This window comes from Pavona decussata, unplaced genomic scaffold, assembly GCF_977016875.1.
Source record: "Pavona decussata unplaced genomic scaffold, jaPavDecu1.1 SCAFFOLD_156, whole genome shotgun sequence".
In the NCBI taxonomy this organism is placed as follows: Eukaryota; Metazoa; Cnidaria; class Anthozoa; order Scleractinia; family Agariciidae; genus Pavona; species Pavona decussata.
The window spans coordinates 3077266-3097709 of record NW_028145568.1 but is presented as its reverse complement, the minus strand read 5'-3'; the positions used below and the strand labels follow the sequence as shown (position 1 = coordinate 3097709).

At 36.6% G+C, this 20444-nt stretch overlaps 1 protein-coding gene across 1 annotated transcript; it reads right to left on the bottom strand.

Annotated features, from left to right (window-relative positions):
• Window positions 1–986: 986 nt before the first annotated feature.
• LOC146465301 (uncharacterized) lies at window positions 987–19398 on the bottom strand. Its single transcript, XM_085128539.1, has 6 exons — window positions 19263–19398; window positions 15333–15761; window positions 14458–14637; window positions 14082–14106; window positions 13159–13333; window positions 987–2981 (listed from the first exon to the last, which is right to left on the bottom strand). Exons 1-6 carry the CDS (start codon window positions 19342–19344, stop codon window positions 2850–2852), a joined length of 1023 nt encoding a protein of 340 aa, XP_084984665.1. The 5' UTR covers window positions 19345–19398; the 3' UTR covers window positions 987–2849.
• Window positions 19399–20444: the final 1046 nt, after the last annotated feature.

Sequence of the window (20444 nt, the reverse complement as noted above, 5' to 3'; positions counted from 1 at the left end):
CACTTACACGTTAAAATCAATCAACGAGAAATAGAGAAGGTAAAATGGACAAAATTCCTAGGTGTTAGAATAGATGATAAAATGACTTGGAAAAATCACATTAACTACATAAGTAATAAGACATCAAAATTATCTGGTATTATAGCCAAGTTAAGACACTATGTAAACAAAATTACTTTAAAAAATGTTTACTTCACAATGATATATCCATATTTTACCTATTGTTATATTGTATGGGGTAGTAATTATGCATCCACACTAAAATGTCTTTACAAGGTACAGAAAAAAAATTATTCGTCTCATGACTTTCTCAAGATACCAAGACTCAACTACTGCATTGTTCAAACACTAAAAATACTAGACATATTCCAGCTTAATACTTTTCTAACTAGTCTTTTTATGTACTCACAAAGAACAGACATGTTACCAAATACTTTTAAAAACTATTTTGTACAAAACAAACAATTTCATCAGTATAATACAAGATCTTCAGCAAAGTTACATATTCGGTATACTAGAACAAATTGTGGAAAATTCTCTCTGAAAGCTAGAGGTGCTAAATTATGGAATAATCTCCCTGATGAGGTGAAAGATGCTAAATCCTACTTTTTATTTAAGCGGAAAGTGAAGCAGATATATTTCTCAGACATCAGTACATAAAGTTGACATTACCGACATCGCCATCACAATCTTTTACTGCTATAATCCAAATATTAATCTTAATATTAATTAGGTACGTATATATATTTGACAGCTATCAAATTATATAACAATAGAAAATATTAAGAAATAGGGGATCCCCTAAAGAAAAGTTTGCAAAAACTTGCTGGGATCTCCTGCCAACAATGTATAATGTAGAAAACCTATTGATTGTATAAAGAATGGGGCAAATAAAAAAATGAAAAAAAAAAAAAAAGAAATGAAATAAACAAGGTAAGGTGTTTGTCAGAACACTTCATTAATTTAGATTTTCTGTGCAATATGGACCATTTGAGTAACTCACATGTTGGGGGAGAAGGTTGGGGGCTGATCGCTAAGAAGTGGTGATTCTGTTTACCTTGTAGTGTTTAAATTAGTTAGCAAGATTCTTGGATTGAGGGATGCTTCAACAAAGTGAAAGTGTCATTCAAGCATACGTTGTTAAACAAAAGATGATCAATTGAGGGCGCTCAATAGCTTTTCGACAGCCATGCCGTGGACATTTTCTGTTCTCTCTTTCGACAAAACGGGCCGCCACCGTTTGTGCACTTGTGTACATGTTACTCAGTACTGAATCTTAATATGATAATTTTTTAAACACCATGTGGTTCGTAAAATTCGGTTCTATAGGTAATAAATAAAATAACGTAAAATATACAAAACGTTTATTGTTCATTTCTTATTTTGTTTGTTTGTTTTTGTTTTTTTTTCGGCATTTTGGTTTATTGTTTGTAATGTAAGTTTCGCACAAAATCTTTCAATTGATGGCCTCTTTGAAGACCGTTTTGAACCGATTTCGATCACTTGTTTTCCTTGCATTATAAAGTGCTCATTCCGCTTTGTTTTCTGCGGGATATTGTATACACTGTAAACAAAATTCCTTTTAGTAAATGGGGTGCTACAATATCCACGAGCTTCCGACCTAATCTTCCCCTTCAAGGAGCCTGTTCAGAGGATTTTGGAATTCGGTCTTGTATGAAAGTACCGCTATTTTTAAATGACTAACCGGTCCTCGTGCCATATTCCAAGACCGCGAAAATTCATATCGTACTCGTGCTAAGCATTCTCTGGGCCCAGTTGTTCAAAGCCCGATTAAAATAATCCTGGGTTAATGTGAACTTTGATTCGGGTTTAATTACTAATCAATAAAGACTCTTCAAAAGGATTTTTGTTCCTCAATTTTGACTTAGAGTTTTTCTTCACCACTAGCTTAAAATAAGCTTTAAAAAAAAAAATTAATGAGCGAGATGAAAACCGCGGGTAATTTTTAATCGGGGATTAGCGTTAATCGGCTTTCGAACAACCAGGCCCTGGTGACCCTCTCATTCAGGTAAGTGATCATCAGGAAATTAAGATCATTGTGCAAAATCTTTAAGCGACAAGACAATATCTCTTACTTAAAAAGGTTAAGAAAAAATCAACATCCGAAATCAGTTATTTCATTTTATGATAATAATTAATCAATTTGTAGTGACCATGTTCTTTATGCATATATTCATATGCGCATAACATTAGCCACTATTAAGAGGTACTAGCTATTAAAACTAAATAACGACAAACAGAATTTAGGCTTGTCTCGGCATGTAATCAACAACAGCAGCGTACACGACTCTGTGGTTATTTCTCAAGGTCATTGCAGCTTAGGGATATTTCTGAGCTTTTTTGTAGGTGTTGCACATCCCAAGTGTTCCTAGGCCTCTCGGTCTTTCTTCCTGGTGATGTTATCTCTCGGATTTCTAATGGTACGTCCTATTTATCTCTATTTTTCTTCAAAGCTTAATCTTTAAGGCTAATGAATGTAAAATATCCGTCGAAGTTTTGAAGCCAGGGATTTTACAATACATTTTAAGGAAGCTCTGGATCTTCTGTTGACCCTTTTTGGTGGTCGTGCATCTCATATGACACATACAACAAATTCAATCTAACGTTGCATTTGATCAATTACTGTGTGACGCCGAGTGAGTTTTATAATCAGCAACACCCAAGCTTTTTCATTTTGTTATAGGTTATCAACTACATTCGCATTAATATAGTTTCACTTAGTTTGCATCTCAGCGTTCTCCACATTTAACTTTTTTTAGTTAACAAATTTGGCAACACAACGTTTTCCGGCCTTCTGATTAGTATCAAGGGTTGCAACACAATTAGGCTCACACATGCATATTGACGTATTCGTGCATAGCCCTTTGGTTGACATATGTGGGCGTCTCACTGCAGTCTGCACTGGTTCTATTTTCTTGTTTAAATGGCAAGAGATGTGCGTAGGGACTGTCCTCTGACGTCTGAGAAAGAAAAGGTTAAGCTGCGTTTTAGATCGATCGATCAATCAATCAATCAATCAATCAATCAATCAATCAACCAATCAACCAATCAACCAATCGAGCTACTAACCAAAGAATGAATAAATAAATAATTCAATAAAGTATCAATCAGAGAATGGTCAGTCAGAGGGTCCTAAAGACCACGAGCAAACAATTTTATCGGTTAATCAGTCAACTTTCCCTCAGTCAGACATCACTCAGCCAGGCATTCGATTCAGTTTTTATATTCCCAATTAATCTCCAAAAAGCAATTTCATTCTTCATTTTTATGTGCTAAGTAAAAAGTACATCGTAGTATCGATCGCGGAAAGGAGCCCGGATTGTTTACGCATATCCAAAACCCAGTACCCGTTGGTAATTTTCAGTACATAGAAAATAAAAGATGCTCCGAGTATGTTCATTGTGTCAAAACATTTGAACAAGAAATGACAAAAAGAAAGTTGTTGATGATGGTTTAGTTTGCACCGAAATATGACTTGTTTCCAAAATTGTTTTGACACAACGAACATACAAGGAGTATCTTATAAAGCGCTTAGAACAGAACTGGATAAGCGCTATATAAGTAGTTATTATTATTATTATTATTATTATTATTATTATTATTATTATTATTATTATTAATATATATATATTTAGCCAAGCCTAAAAGCTGAGCTCCAATTTTTTTGCTAGCATTTATAGAAATCTGCTTATCGTATGGACGTAGTTCCTCATCCTTTCTAAAGTTATATATATATTTTAATGCATATGCAGCAAACTCCCCATCAACAATGTAATTCCAGGAGCCCATGATCATCGGCTCCTGATTTGTTGTAACAGAGGGCATTTTTTCTTAATTTTCCTTTCACTGAGCAAGGGTTGGTGATTGGTTGATCTTTGCGCTAATGTACTCCAATCTCGTCCTCAGAGCCCACACGCGTTTTTGAATGGGAATGAGATTTCTAGGAAAATCCTTAAATAACAAGTACTGGAACCAGGTTTGTGAGCCCGCGAGAATAGGCACCCCCACCAAACCCACGTTTTCGCGAAAAGCACTGGGCTCTGAAATCTGGTTCCAGTCCTTGTTATCTATAGCTAGTCTCCTTCGCAGCCGTTATTAGGGTCGTCACGCAACGATCCTCCCCACGGAGCGTAGCGTGACGACACTGGCTGCGAAGGAGACTATGTTATTTAAGGTCTTCCGATTCCTGATCCTAGACTCCTAGTACCCAGATCCCTCATTTAAAAAGAATGGCGGCAATCTCGTTCTCCGAGCCCGCATTACCCTTATCCAGCGGAATGGGCGCTGGTATGGTAGGTACTTCATATATGACAATTATTAATAATTACCATATATGAAGTACCTACCTGAGAAGCGCGAAGAGGCGAATTTTAGTTGTGTTTGCTTCGTTCTAGAGATTTGGATAAAACAGGATAAAAAAAGCAGTGTTCAGATATCTTCCTGTATTAGGATGGTGGATAAAAAAAGAAAGGATCTTTTTAATTTTTGCATAAGTTTTCAGGTTTGGAAGCGATCGAATTTTTCCTACGCCTCGTGTTATTTTTCCTGCGCGACTGTGTGGAAATGTTCCCTTTAACAGCAATTTGAAGGAAGACTTTTAGTGTGATAAATGTCAAAACTAGAAGGAATTTTGTTGTGTCGGTGGAAAGTGAAAGGTCCGACAGGTCTGTCAATTAAGGAGGTAAGATAACTTCAAATATTTATGTATGCATACACACCTTTAAACTGTTTGTAGTGTTTTTTTTTTCTGACGAGGGAGCAATTTTTAAAAGAAATCTTTAATCAAGATAATATTAAAATTGCAAGCTAATACGGACAATAGTAGGCCAGTGTTCCTATATCAATTCATGTGGTCTACTAATACTAGGAGATCATCGCAAACTAGTACACCGTGGAACAATTGAAAAACGAGTCATTATAAGCCCTTATAAGTTATAGGGATTTACAAAATATTTAAAATTTCATCTTTTAGTTTTTCTAGTCAAATTGAGTGATTTTTTTTTATGTTTAGGTTCTGTTTGAGGGAGATGCACATTGGAGATGTTTGAATACAGGAGAGATATTTCTTCAAGTGAAATTAGCTTTGTGCCATTTTTATATTTTCTTACTGCACTTGTAGCTCATTAATTCAATAAATTAGATTGAAAAGGTCATTTTTTAAAAATTTCTGTTATTCCCAAGTTGATAGCTATTCTTGTACATTTAAAGTTGTTTATTTTGGTTTTTGTATAAACTCAAACTAAGTGCTCAGTTCCATGCAACTGATATTGATTTACAAGAGAGTCAAGATGTCTTTCTTGCTCTTAACTTAATCTAAGAATGCAGTATATAATTTTTGCCATTTGTTTCGGTAGGGATAGGAAAACATGAACCTTTCATACCTTCCTGTCAATCATATTAGTTCCTTTGTTTTGAGAGTGCAAAGTGATACTGTTTTGTTCAGAGAAAGCATTGCAGAAATTGGCTGCCTCTTATTCTTGATATTGTAAAGTCAGAACAACGATCACTTGTGAATGCCTTTTGCTACTTTGTATATATGGAAACTAGTCATTATCAAAACTTGACCAGAGAGTATGTTTGATGACCTCGATCCTAGCGTAGGTTCTCTCCTTTGCCAATTTGGTGATGATGTCATCTGCCCCTGCAAAATCTACAGGGGGTGCCAGATATCCTTTCCAATATCCTTTCATTCATGCAATCAACTTTGGTTCTCCCATACAATCTCAACTCCAATCTGTGTAAAGAGTGCGTTCTTTCTATGTTGAATGCAATAAATGTCATAAGTCTAATTATTCAACGAAAATTTTTTTTTTCAGTCCCTAGTCATTTGTACCAACAATTGGGTATAAATCCTCAACTGTCCCTGTCAAAATCTTTACCACAAAAAATCCATCGGGCAGTTATGGGAGCCGGTTATCCCCAGCAGTTTTTCTACACTTTGCTACACGAGAGTTAACTTGGAGTAAAGTTGGAAATAACAACAATTAAAGGATAATAAAATTTTTGCGCTGTGCAGTACTGACTATACAACTGAGAAATTAGAGAATTATCCTTGGAGTGTAAATTTCTGTTTGGGAAGGAAACCACTTAAATTTTGCACTACCCTAGTGAAGAGATTAATTTTGGTCCATCAGTGATCAACAAAATCCTGGGGTCATAGGTTTTAATCCTGCCAAGGTCAAAGAGTTTTTCTTTACCTTTCATGGACCACATTTCCTAACAGGTAATACTGAAAAGAAAACTAAGCGGTCTCCTTCCACCACAAACAATTACACTGTAGGTTTTATTCTCTGGTTTCTCAATTAAGGAACAGGACTTGCTCCAACTCATTAACCTTTTGTCCTTACAAGGAAAATCCCAATTTAAGAAGTCATTAGACTGCTAAACACTAAACACCTGCAGCCTCACCACTCCAGTTTATGGATAGCACCTCATCTGAGAAGTCCCATTCATTTTTACACAGCAAAATACCTAACATGTATCATTAATTTTAATGAGCATTTTTGTAAAAATTATTCCTTACTTTTATTTTCATCATCCTGTTTTCCCAAGAGAAAAAAATAGAAGGAACAAGAGTGCCTAAAGAGAGTTGATGTATAGCAATAGTCCTCTTCTGAATTCACAAAATGATGTACAACATTATACATGTACTTTGCTTGAAATATTGCAAATTAAAAGCATTTTATCACTTTATTCTCCAAAACAATCAGTGGATTAAACTATTTTTATATAACTAAAGATTTTACATAAACCCTGTACAGAATGGAAAAGGAAAATAATATTATTTAGTGTTTTTCCTTGTGTTACAGAAAAAGTTATACCAGACTATGTGATAAGGTGTAGAAAACTGTAGCACTGGTTACTGATGTCACAAAACCCCTGAAAATTAACAGTTATTATTGGATAATCAAAACTAAGTAAAAGAAAACAATTTACTAGGCATATTAACATTTTCATAATAATGTTATGTGACAATCACTGCAGTGGAAGTACCAATTTTTTTTTAACTTCCTATATAGGGAAAATATATTTTGTTCAAAAAATAGGAGGCAAAAAACTGACTGAAGCAAATCCAAGAGAATTAACAACTATTTGTTCAAAGAATTGGGAGTGCTGAAAAACATAATTGAGAGTTCAAATAACTGAGATTGCACTGTAAAAATAAATAACTGTACATATTTCATAATTCATTACCCGCTACCAAGTTTTAAATTTTTCTTTCAATTAAAAGAGACGGCTGATAAGAAGTTTCACCTTTTGTCTGTTAAATCACAGTTATCAAAAGGGTCTGGTTGCATTAAACATGGCCTGAATATCAGTCTCTAATCTCTCTAGATGATTGGTGAGAGATGGGAAACAGCTGATATTCAGGCTTTGTAAAAGATATAGATATAACTAAAGGTCAGGCAAGGTTTTGTCTTAAAGTGCAACAAACTCAACCGGGGCCACCGATAAGACCGACACTTTGAAATTTCAAGAAATGTTCTCGTTTTTGATTGGTTTACCAACTACCAAAGCCAGACTCCTTTGTTGTAAACGTGACCTGTGATTGGCTGATCAATGTTTGGTGGCCCCAGTTGAGTTCGTTGCACTGTAAAGTATACAGGGAATGCCCCTTGTTCAGCATATTTCTGTAGCCTCTATCAATTCAATAGTTATAAGAATGATTGAGTGACAGTGCTGACTGTTGCTTATAAACACAGCTATTGTAGGCCCAGACATCCAGTGGCCAATCTCTGTTGTACACAACATGCTAGAGCAATAGCCCTACACCAGGCCAACTAATTAAAATCTTTACTGCTGAAGACAAATTTTATATGCTCAGCGAGTGCCCATTCAATTTGGCTCCTGCCATGACATCAACATTTATCAAAAGGTAAAAAATTTAATACACAACTGGATCTATGCCTTGATGGGAAAAGTGCACAGTCAGAAACTGTCTTTCACCCAAGAATGGATAATTTACAAGTTTATGAATTGCCTCAACAAGAACTTCCATTAACAAAGTGATTCATGAGCCATACTGTGTTTTCATCACATCTGTCATGATCTGTGATGAAACTAAATAAAAAGCTTACAACTGTACATCAATTATTTTTTGCTACAGCTATTAAAACACAAGATCTAAACCCACCAGTAAAGGTTACACCCTCTGTGCATGGCTTTTGTGCCCAGGCAATGGCAAATCTTAAAACACTCCTGAGTTAGGGTTCATAATTTATGCAGATGGAGGCCTATGATGATTTTTAAATTTTTCCCTAAGTTCACGTTTTGGATAATGCTATTGTTTGATGAGGTCAGGTTCCGAGATGCCGAATTGTCCAGAATTTGCAAGTCTCATTACCGCATCAGGATTCATCGAGCACACTAAAGCAGTGGCTGTGGGAAAGCTGGCTGGAAAGGACTAATCCTGCAGTTCAGTGGCCGAGATGCCATTACTGATGGCAGTTCTAAATCTATAAAATGGAATATTTTCATATTTCATTACAAATCAGACAGAGAAATTTAGAAAACGACTGTGACTAGCTCACTATGAAATTACGAAGATAAAGAATGGAAAGAAATGCATGGAGGGTTGCTCATGACATAGCGTTGCACATTGACGATGCACCTGTTGTCAGATTACATAAGGGCATTTGTAACAGAGAGGGAGGAGGAGGCGGGCTTTTTTTTTTCAACAGGACCCAGCTAATCATGACTACTTGAAGGCATGTGAAACTTTAAAAAAAACATGTGCTTGGCTATAATTATTATTTTGCAAAATTTTGTGGCTAGAGTTATACAGTCATGGAATTTGTCAAAGACACCTGCGAGGTTAAGAAAGAGCAGCAGTGCGCTTCATGTGAAAATGGTTGGCTGGCTCCATGATGGGCAGAATTCCATGCCCTTTCCTGGATAAAGAGAAAATGTCTTTGAATCTCTGGCTACTTCTTTAGATGGAACAGCATGACCAGTACTGTTGATGACTTTATGCCTAATTTCTTCAATGAGGGAAAGCTGAACACAGCGAAAGAAACTGCAGACTTTTCTTCTACCTTAGTTTGTGGTTTCTGAGGAGCTAGTGAAAATATACCTAGACCATTTAAAACATCTCCATTTTTCCAAAAATTTGCGAAGTCAAGCGACCATTGAGAAGCGATGAAACAGAGAATGAGGATAACAATTGGGAAGAGTCACTACTATCTGGAGGGTTAAAATCTCTTGTTTTTTAACTTGACAAGTCTCACTTGAAAAAACACTCCCTCCTATACAAGAAAAAAAAATGAAAAAATTAAAAGATTGTGCTAATAACCAGTCATCTACAAGAAGCAAAGGGACAGACACTAGCGACAATGAAAGTCCCAGGCCAGCATCTTTTACAAGCTAACAAACCCACATCTGATGATAATGATAAAAAAAGGTGGAGATGACACCGTTTTTGTGGGTGAAACATGGTGCAGTGAAACTGAGGGGATGCTGAGTGAGAGTGAGAATGATGATAGTGAGTGTGAACATTTACCATTGCCGGCGAATAAAAAGTGCAGCACTAGAAGTGGACACACTTTGCAGTTAATAATTATTGGTAAATCGCTTAACCCTAAATAGTATAGAAAAGTGCTTAGACCTTAACAATATTGTTAGTTGCTCAACTGGAAGGGGTATTTTGCAGAATGCTGAATGCCGAATAACAGTTTAGCATTAAGGTTACCATATACCTTTAGAGGTCTCTCGCGTCCAAGCTATGTCCACGTCCGGTTTAAACTGTAGATATGTAAACCCCCATATCAAATTAAAGCTTATAGAGCTGGCTATCAAACTATATCAAGAATTTTGAAATTAAATGAATTGTTGAATTTTTTACCACCTCTAAATGCGAGCGTACGAATCACCTTTTAAAGGCTACAAGTCAAGTGAATTTTGGTTTTCGCTTATTTAATTTGCTACTCAGTTTCCGGACCAAAGCTAAAAAAAAAACATGTCTAAGTTCTGTGATATTCAATTGCAGTGAAAAGTTACAGAACATTTTCTAAATACGATTAAAGAAATGTGAAGTGATCGTATAAAAATCGCTCAGAGAAAAAATATTTCAAATGAAAAAATTTGCGACAAGTCTTTGTTCCTTATATGTTAAACTAGCTACTGTCCAAAATTGAAGGTAACCAAACAAATTCCATTTGAGTTTTAGCTCTTTAAAGTGCCCCCTTCAAGTGCAAAAATTGATTTGAGAAAACAGTGCAAAAAATTCGACAATTCATTTTATTTCAAAATTCTTGGTATAGTTTAATAACCCGTCTCTATAAGCTTTAATTAATCTGATGTGACACCTATTAAGCAACGAACAAAGTTATCAAGGTCTAAGCACTTTTCTTTTCTGTTTAGGGCTAAGCACTGATTATACAGATGGTTAGCTTTAATGTGTTGTCATGGCAGCCATTGCATTTAAGGACTTCCATAGATTCAACGTTCGGTGTTCTGCAAAATACCCCTGCTGCTTGAAAATTAAACCTTAACTCTACTCGGCCTCATGCAAATAAAAATACTATCTGCTATACAACAAGGTAGTAAGGTATCCTCTTGTAACCCAAAAACCCCCCAAAAATATCAAAATATTATGTACACTGCAGGTAAATATTCAGGACGGGATTGGCTATTTATCGAGTTTTGATAGTTTTCTTGACGCTCAAAGTATTTTTTTTTTTTGTTGTTATTATTCTTTTTAATTTTAAAGATGATAGAGGCGAACTGTCACTGCCTAAGGCAAATGTTGTTTATCAACAAAATTGAAAAAAGCCGTACATAAACCTAAGAGAAAAAGGCTACAATAACCATGAAACAGACTTAAAATATACATGTATCCTGGAGTAATAAATGGAAAAAAAACTGTGATAATTCATAACAATCAGAACAGAGATAAACTAAACGACGATCAAGCGAACAAATTTTGCGTACGCTTGATGTTATGATGAAAATGAGGTCACACTATTGACTAATTTTACATTCGCTTTCAACGTTTTTTGAAAAGAAATATCCTATCCTTTAAAGTATTTGTGTTTGTTCTCTGTGAAGATTGTCAGAAATAAATGCAAAAATTAGAAATATATGCGAGAAAAACTTGCCAGTACTTAGCTCATGCTTGCTAACGATAAAAAAGTGTTACGAGACGTTTGTTTCACTGACTAAAATACCTGAGAACCAAATTTTCTTACATGAAGCAAAAAGGAATGAGATTAGAAAATAAACCTCCAAGGGAAATAACGAGCATGGAACGAAAAATGAGCTCAAGAGACTTTTATGAAGTTAGCAGTAGCTTAAGTTAAACAAGTTGCAGTGTAAACACTGCAAAAAAATATCTTGCAAAAGTCAGCAAAGTTTTGTCAACAAAATCAAATATAAGACTTAAGCTTAATTTATACTCGCCTCTTTGGAAATAACCAGTCCTTTTATTCCATTGCTGATTTTTTCGTTCGTTTTACAACGTTAAGTGAGCAAAAAGTTTCACTTCAAGAGGAAAAATCCAACGTTTCTTCGCGGATTGATCAGAGTAAAATGATTTCTGTTTCAGATCCGCTGTTTATGATGTGCCGCCTCTAAAAGAGTCCTTTTCCGCCGCTATTCGCCTTGCTCTTTTTCCCGCTGTTGGAAGGCAAAATTGGACCAGATTAGAAAAATAAAATGCCAAGGGATCGAAATAATGAACAGGAACCGAAAAAAATGAGCTCAAAGGACTACTCTGAACTTAGCAGTATTAACTGCGTGCCAACACTGCAAGAAATCAATTTATTACAAAACAGCCGAAACCGGCAAAGTTTTGTCTACAAAATCACATGAATATACACGTACTTGCCTCTTCTGAGAAAACCCAGTCCTATTATTCCATTGCTGGTTTTTTTCGTTAGTTTTACAGCGTTAAGTGAGCGAAACGTTTCACTTCAAGAGGAAAAATCCAACGTCTCGTTGCGCCGGATCGGAGTAAAATGCTTCACTTCAAAATCGGCGACGCTAATAGCCGGAACGGTGGAAGGGCGAATGGTGGAAAATCACTCCAAATCTTAAAACATGGAACGTCGGAAATCACCCCAAATAAACTATAACCTTGAACCTAACCCTCAATCGTTCCGTGTTCTAGGATTTGGGGCGATTTTCTGCCTTTCCACCGTTCCACTTTCTAGGGTCTTCCCTTCAGGACTCACGGCGCCTGCTGTTTATGATCAATGCCCCCTTCATGTAAATTCCCGCCGCGAGTCGTCTTACTCTTTCTCCCGCTGTTGGAAGATAAAATTTGGAGGAGATTAGAAAATAAAAGTCCAAGGGAAATAATGAACATGGACCGAAAAAAAAATGAGCTCAAAAGACTGCTCTGAGTTTAGCAATGTTAAGCTTAAGTTTAAATTAAATGGCGTCTCAACACTGCAAGAAAACAAGATCTTGCACGATAGCAATCCAGCAAAGTTTTGTCAACAAAATCACACGAATATGCTCACCTCTTCTCAGAATAACCAGTCCTTTCATTCCATTTCCAATCTTTTTTAGTTCCTTTTACAACGTAAAGTGAGCGAAACGTTTCACTTCAAGAGGAAAAATCCAACGTTTCGTCGCGCCGGATCGGAGTAAAATGATTTCACTTCAAGATTCTGATGATGTGCCGGCCTATTTGTTTCTCTCGCCGCTAGTCGCATTGCTCTTTCTCCCTCTGTTGGTCACAAAAATTGACTTTGTATTCTGTCAAAATTATCATTATTATTATTTTTTTTCTAAAACGCAGTTGATGATGCAACTTCCCGCCGTAAAAAAGCGGGCTGCGGCACAGGGTTTGAGTGTCCCATTTCAAGGTGGCATACATGGAGTAGCGAACGTATGTACGGTCGGTCGGTCGGTCGGACGGAAGTGACGTCATAACCAAACCAAAATTTCTCGCACTGATGGGTTTACCAAAATCTCTTAGCTATGGGGCTCCGCTCGCGCGCGCCTTGCGGCGCGCGCGGGAGCTCCGCTATTATTATTATTATTATTATTATTATTATTATTATTATTATTATTATTATTGTTATTATTGTTATTATTGTTATCTTTCATTCTTTATGCATATCCATTCTGGCAATGATTATCTAGCAATGATCTTGTTTCTCCAAAACGTAGGTCTCGTGAAATTAAACTTACACTTGTTCGTGCACTCTGCACTGGAGTTTCAGTTGCCATTATGCAAGACTGTGCGGTTAATTGGAGAGTGTGTCCATCGTCACTATCACCCTCCTCAACTGACAAACCGAGCTGTCTTGCTGCATTTGTCGGATTGACTAATGAGGTATTCTCAAGTGTACCTTCAAGCTGATTGCTGTTGAATGTAGCAAATACAGACAAGTTACAAATAAACAGGCGTTACCCTTTCCTGTATGTTCTCTGCGGATCGAAGCAATAACGAGATAAATTTTAATCAAGACTACATGCAAGTACCTGAACTGCTTTCAGAGAGTTCAAATGCGTTAAAGATCCAGTTATGTGTACTGACGAAAAGCCAACGACTCCCCAAATTCCATTTCTATGTAAGCGTATAAGCTGAGCCCAATTGATTTAGTATGAAATGATCTGCAGAGAAGTTATATTCTCATGTGTTCGTGTTTTACGTTTTTTTTTTTTTTTTAATTTAAGAATAAAATTTGATCGAAGAACACAGTTGGTAGCAAGTGAGAAACAAATTGCTAACAAAGAATAGAATCATTTTTGGAGGACACTAATCAGCTCAACATGTCTGCAAGATCATGAAACATTGGTAAAGCAAAGTTAGTGGTAAAATGGTTAAAATTGAGATCATTTTTAATTGACATAAAATTGGACAGTAAATTTATGAACTATCATAACATAAAATATCATATTTCAAATATACGATATCCGTTTATTTACCCTCATGTACTCGTCTTCCACGGGCATATTACGTAGTTGCAAAATTGGTCGCATCACCTAGTTGGATTGATAGCTCAGTTGGTCCGTACTGCCTGTATTTTTTCGAGCTTTCTTTTCACAACCGCTCGTGTTGCGTTATTAATATAAGTGCAATGGTTTTCCATGTCTTGGAATGAACATACCTTTTAGCAGGTGTGCTCCTTTCATCTAGGTAAAGGTTAATGAAAGCAAATGTAAGATTAATGTTGTGCCGGCCGTTTACTCATTAACAATGGCATGTATATAGGAGCTGTGATTTCCAGATGGCTAGTCCATTGATTTGCGACAAGCTACAGTTATGAGTCCAAATTCCGAGCGTTGTCATGGGACTATTGCTTGTTTGTTAGTTTTCTATTTTGCTTTCTTCGTGGCCAATGTTCGATTCTACCTGACTGAGCTGTATGTCCACAAAATACATTTCTAAACGCACTTCCCATTTAATGGGTTTGTAGACAAAAGATTACTTTACACGTTTCCGTTCTTCTTCACATAATTGTTTGGAATAGAAGTTACATTTACCTTGATTACAGTTGTGCTTTGTTCGTATTTTGAACAGCAACGCTCCAATGATGATCAGTGCAGTGACGAGCAATGCTCCTCCAACTAATATAGGGATGATCAGTTCCTCTGCAATAAAGTATCCACCACGTCTTCGCTTTTTATCAGTCGGAGCCCGTGTTGTCTTTGATAGTTTTGATCCTAATGAATGTGGCATGCAGAGAAAAGAAAGAAAGACATAGCAAAGATAATTCCTCGCATCTTCTCCCTCGACGCACCAAGAAGTAACAATTGTCAAAAAAAAAAAAAAAATGACGAGGAAAACTTACACCTCATTGTGAAACTACTTAAGTATTGTCCCTTTCACACCTGAAGTTTTTGTGGACCTTATTGACTTTTCTGGTAGTTCCGAGCTACAATAACAGGGACAAACGCTTATCGGATTACCCTAAAAGTGATATTCATTACTTTGAGGGGAAGCTAAGAAACATCAAATTTATTAAGCGCTTGGTAGTTTTATTTGCTACTTTATGGATAATGTTGACTGTATTGCCGAAGTAGTTGGCTACATTTTCGTTGTGGAAAGCCTTACTGATTACTTTTTTGGCTTGGCTAAAGACTTGGGAAATAATGGAAAATAAGAAAAGGAAAAAGAAATGAAAGAATGTGCAGGAAATGTTGGCTTCAGTATCGTTATTGCTTTCGCACAGTTATAATCTTTTTTTCCCCTAACTGAAATATGAAATGAGTATTTGTAACGCGCATTTTAACATGACGTGATGATCAAATGCGCCACCAGTTACCCAACCAACCATGAGAGTATACACACAAAGACCAGACCACAAAACCGGGAACTACGTCCCCTACTCTTTGAGTATTCACTGTTTCTGGCATACCTTTTTCTTTGTGACAGTCACAATGCTTCTCACAAATGTATCCAACCATTGCACTGGGGACTGTATTACAGGGTATGTCATCATATCGAAATGTTTTGTCCTTGAAGAACATTTTAGCACACTCGCCATCACCGTCGGGCTTACTGCTACTGGCCCAGGGATCTTTAGAAGGCCCAACCTCAGTACTGTTATTGCTTATCCATGTCCACTTCCCAGAGCGTTTTCTCAAGCCAATAAAATATTCAATACTCGGGTACCTTTTCGGTTCAAGTTTCTTCTTCAAAAAATTCAATTCATTTTTATCCTCGATAGAAACAAGCTGGCTATTGTTCAGCGCGCACAAATGCAAGCTCTCATTCCAATTCGTTCTCTGTTGCGTAGATGGTTTATGAACAGTGTAACTCGAACAACTGGATTCAAATGTTTGACCTTTTAAAAATAAAATAAGACAAAGCGTAAGTAGACATCTAAAACATTATAAATCCATAGCTTACGCTGTTCAGTTCTCGTGTATATCTTGTCGTAAAAAAAGTGTTAGTCATGGTGGTTTGTCGATGGCTCAAATTAATGGTTTGCCTCATGATTGTGTAGCATAGGTGCGGATCGCGATGATTCGACCGCTATACTGCTGGTCTTTATAAGAACGTTGTCGATCCCAAAATACAAGACGGTGTAGTTCACAAAATTCCCCGCGAATTTGGGAAAGTCTGTATTGGAGAAACTTGGAGATCAAAACGTAACAGATAAAGGGGCACGATAGAGACATATGGCTTGCTTGTACTCAGCGGACCTCAACGGTTACAGAACGTGCTAGTGAGACCGGACACCATCCGCTTCAGCTCACACTGGTACACCCGCAGGGTTATAAAGGCCATTCACATCACCCTGACACCATCAATAGGGATGATGGAATTGTAGTTCTAGAAGGGTGACTGCCTACGATCAAACCACAGGTACCCCCAGCTCTATCAGAGAGTTATAGATGGTGACCTTTGCGTGAGTGTTGTAATTTGAGCGTCACGGCGATTTGTATGGGAAAAACGATTCCTACTTCCAACGAGTTTTCAATAAAAAAAAAAAAAAAAAAAAACCCTACGTGGACTCCCTTGTCTGTTGTTGTTTCTCCTATGTGGTTTTTGGAGCGATCTTGCGCGATTCCAGTGAGTTTTAGTTCCATTGCTTTTCTCTCTACATAGAACTAATTAAAACTCACTGAAATTGCGCTAAATCACTTCAAAACCACATAGGAGAAAGAGCAACAGCCAAGGGAGTTCAGGTAGGGACTTTTTTTGATTGAAAACTCGTTGGCAATCATTTTTCCCATACCGTCAAATACTTACAATTTCGCCGTTGCGCAATGGTCTCCGTGACGCTCAAATTACAACACTCGCGCGAAGGTCACGGCCTATATCTCTCATGGAGCTTGGGAAACCTGTGATCAAATAACACATCAGCTGATCAGTACCACCTGAGAGTACAGCACCTAGTCCAAACAACGAAGATTGGATCCTCTAATCAGTACGAACAACCATAGCGATGATCGCATTGTATCAACGACCATTATCGTGGTGCTTCTTATGTTATACACAGCTACAGCTGGTCGATACCATCGCTTGATGAAGACCAGCAGAAAAACGGTCGAAACGTTGTGATCAACAACTATGCTGCAAATCGTGAGACAAACGATTAACTTTAGCCGGCTATCGTAGTTGTGTGATTTTTCATCTTGACACAGTTGTATTGATTATTAACAAGTTGCACTAATTATTTGAAAAGCAAAATTTAACCCCATTCTTCAAGTTCTCGAGAGAACGCTCACATTTCATATAATTTGAAAGCACATTCCGGAATGTAGAATACTGGTAGTATCGAGCGTAGCCTCATAAGACGGTAAATTGGGAAACACAATCTTAAACAAGAAGTTGTGCCATAAAAGGGCAAGCCCCCTCCTTCATTTTACACCTTTGTGGGCGTGAGATGTAAATTTAGATCAGGAAAATTCAGAATTTAAATTCAATCAGGATTTCGATGCAATCGCTGCATTTTTTGATCACATTGTAATTTTCATTGTCTTGGCTATACATTTCTCCCTTGAAATTTCACGAATCATCAGAGTCATTTTGTACTATTTTACATTTTTACCATTATGTATTTTTGATATCTATAAATATTCACATTGTCGAGCATTTTTATCACGAGCCCCTGGCTCGGAAGATTGGGCGACCACTCCCTATGCCCCCGACTTTAAATAAATATTGTATTGTATTGTGGCATGTTGCTGACTCAAACGTCCTCCGAAAAGATATGCCCCAAAATTTCATAATAAGACCACAGCAAGATAAGAAATCAAATTCTAGTTTGTTTAACAGGGTTAAGTCTGAAAACTGAGCCAATATTATCAGTAGGGGTTGTAGAAAAAAGGTAAAATGTGTTTGTCGGTTGTTTACGTTCTCATGGTTGATTGTCAACTGAAGGTGAGGCCACACCAGGCCCCTTTTATACCGGAACTTCCTGTTTAAGGCAGCGCTTCTGAATCTGCTCGAAGTCATTGGACAGATAACAGGAAAGTACATGATGATATACAATGCATGTATATTCTGATACGGGCCTTACTCAGGAAGTGTAAAAGTAAGTAATATGAAGTCTATATAGGGAAATTTGCACTTTTTAACTCCTTGAGCAAGAAAATACGCTTAGCAGTCATAGGTACAGTGAATGTGAAGGACAGGGGAGTTCCACTTTAAGCTCTGACAATAAGACCCAGGATTTTTTGTTCTGAAACTAAACTTAGCTTCCTTTCGTTAAACATTATATTATTGTAATTAGCTAACGTCTGATCTTTCCCGGAAAGAAAATACAAAGTTGTTTAGATCGAATACCTAGATTTCCCATAATGATTGTTGTTTTGGGTATTGGCAGGATAAAACAACAAACTTTGCTCCCAAGATGCATTATTTAATAGAAGAAAGCAGAAGTTGATCGGCATTAACTCTTGGTCTTTTAATCATAACAAAAAGACTTCATTTCGCTGCTATTTCATGGAAAAATATCAAGTGTTTGTTTCAGTCTAACTTGTACAGAAACAGAAAGGCGTTTCGGTCACGAAAGACCTTTCGGCACAGTTATGGATATAAGAGCAGTGGTCTTTCAAGTACTGATAAAACCCTTTTAGGGGCGGTTGGCATACATGAAATTTCATATATTTATCCATCACCAGATTTGTTGATCGAGTGTTCACATCCAACACATTGTGTAAGGTTTTATGAATATTTTCACGTGAAGCGCATATAATTACGTAATGTTTCATGAACATTAACCTTCCTCCACTTATTTTAATGAATTTATTATTATACTAAGGTGACAGTCTTGAACTGTTGCTGAGTGCTAGTTTTCATAATATAAAGGTAAGAGAGAAAGTTAGCTGAAATAAGAACTTGGATACATCACACGCTTGAGGTTGTTTCGTGCAAAGAACCCAGATAATGAAACAGTAAGCAGTCTGTCAAATTTTCTTTGATTTTCCCTGAGAATTGCAATCTATCTAGATCTATTATTTGAGTTAATATCCCATGTATTGTATTATTACTGTACATTTTATCCCACTAAAAAGACAACGATGACGATAAAAAAAATCATCATCATTATTACCATCATCATCTCTTCATCAACACCGTTTTAAAAATCATTCGTAGTGTCCAATCAGTTTCAACCTACCAACTCGAATAGGGCAGCAAATAATGTATCAGAAATCCATCTTTACCCCCCTAAACTAAAATTGGCCTTACTACAAGCTTAAGTACCACTTTAAAGAAAACATCCTTAAGTGTTTTCATCGTGACTTTCACTGGTTCAGCAGGGTCAATTAGAGTAATTACCCAAGCTATGTAACTTGTTCCTTTTGGAAAACTTACTGAACTTATGCTAACTTACCAGTATTCCCTTGTATGTTAAAAGTTATCACAAGAATCTTTGCCACCGCCGCTACTAGGCGTATTTTTTCCATTAAAGTCATCACCTGTTCGTTAGCGATTAGGCTTTACAAAGGCACAACAAAAGCGAAATAGCGAACAACTGACGAATTATTCTAAGGTAGCGTTTCAGGCAACTTCTCTTTTCGTCAATTTACATTTGGGCTTAAGCGTAGCTTTAGTGGTAGCGATGAACCACATGCCCAAATACGTTATTATCTTCCTTAAAGAAAGAATAATAATAATAATAAAAATAATAATAATAATAATAATAATAATAATAATAATAATAATAATAATAATAATAATAATATAACAGAACTATAAAGAAATGCTTACTACATTGCCAAAATAAAGCAAATGAAGACAAATGTGAATCACTTAAAATTATATTTTCAGTGTGAGCTAAAAGATGGGGAAGAAGAAAGAAGTTGAACCCGTTTACACGTTTTCGATATACTCCCATTAACCACAAACAGGAAGTTATTGCTACCAAGGAGAAAATTTGTGTTACCATGCAAATAAGGTGTCTGCGGATCTTGAGAGAAACACCCCGACTCCAGCCGTGTCGAGGCAAATCGGATACAAGAAAAAAAACCTTTCAATTTTATCCGAAGAGGTGAAATGAAACGTGTTTTAAAGACCTTTTGTTATTATCAATGGTTGAAGCTGTATTTTATGACTAGCCACCCTGAATGCCCATGGTGCGATTGAAATTTATGTTTTTCGCAAACAACATGAATCAACTTGAATCGTTATACTGTAATTGACGGGCAACATGTCACTCCGATTAATGTTTTTCAGAAAGTTCCGTTCTGAGTAAACAAGGTGAGCTGTTTGTCAATATACTTGATAAATCAGATTTCCTGTGCAATATGGACATTTGACCTTAAGAGAGACCTGACGAGTCAAACGTCCTGTTGAGTGTGCGAAAAGACATCGACTCCCTAAATTCTCTGTGAAGCCAACAAGCTGATGATCCAAGTCGATTAAATGCGAAATGATCTACTGAAAAGCTTATTCTCATGCACTCTTTTTTATGTTTTGCTTTTATTTATGTATAAAATTTGATCGAAGTTGACAATAGCAAGCAAGTAAGAAAAAAAAATGCCAGCAGGGAATGGAATAATTTTTCGAGAACTCT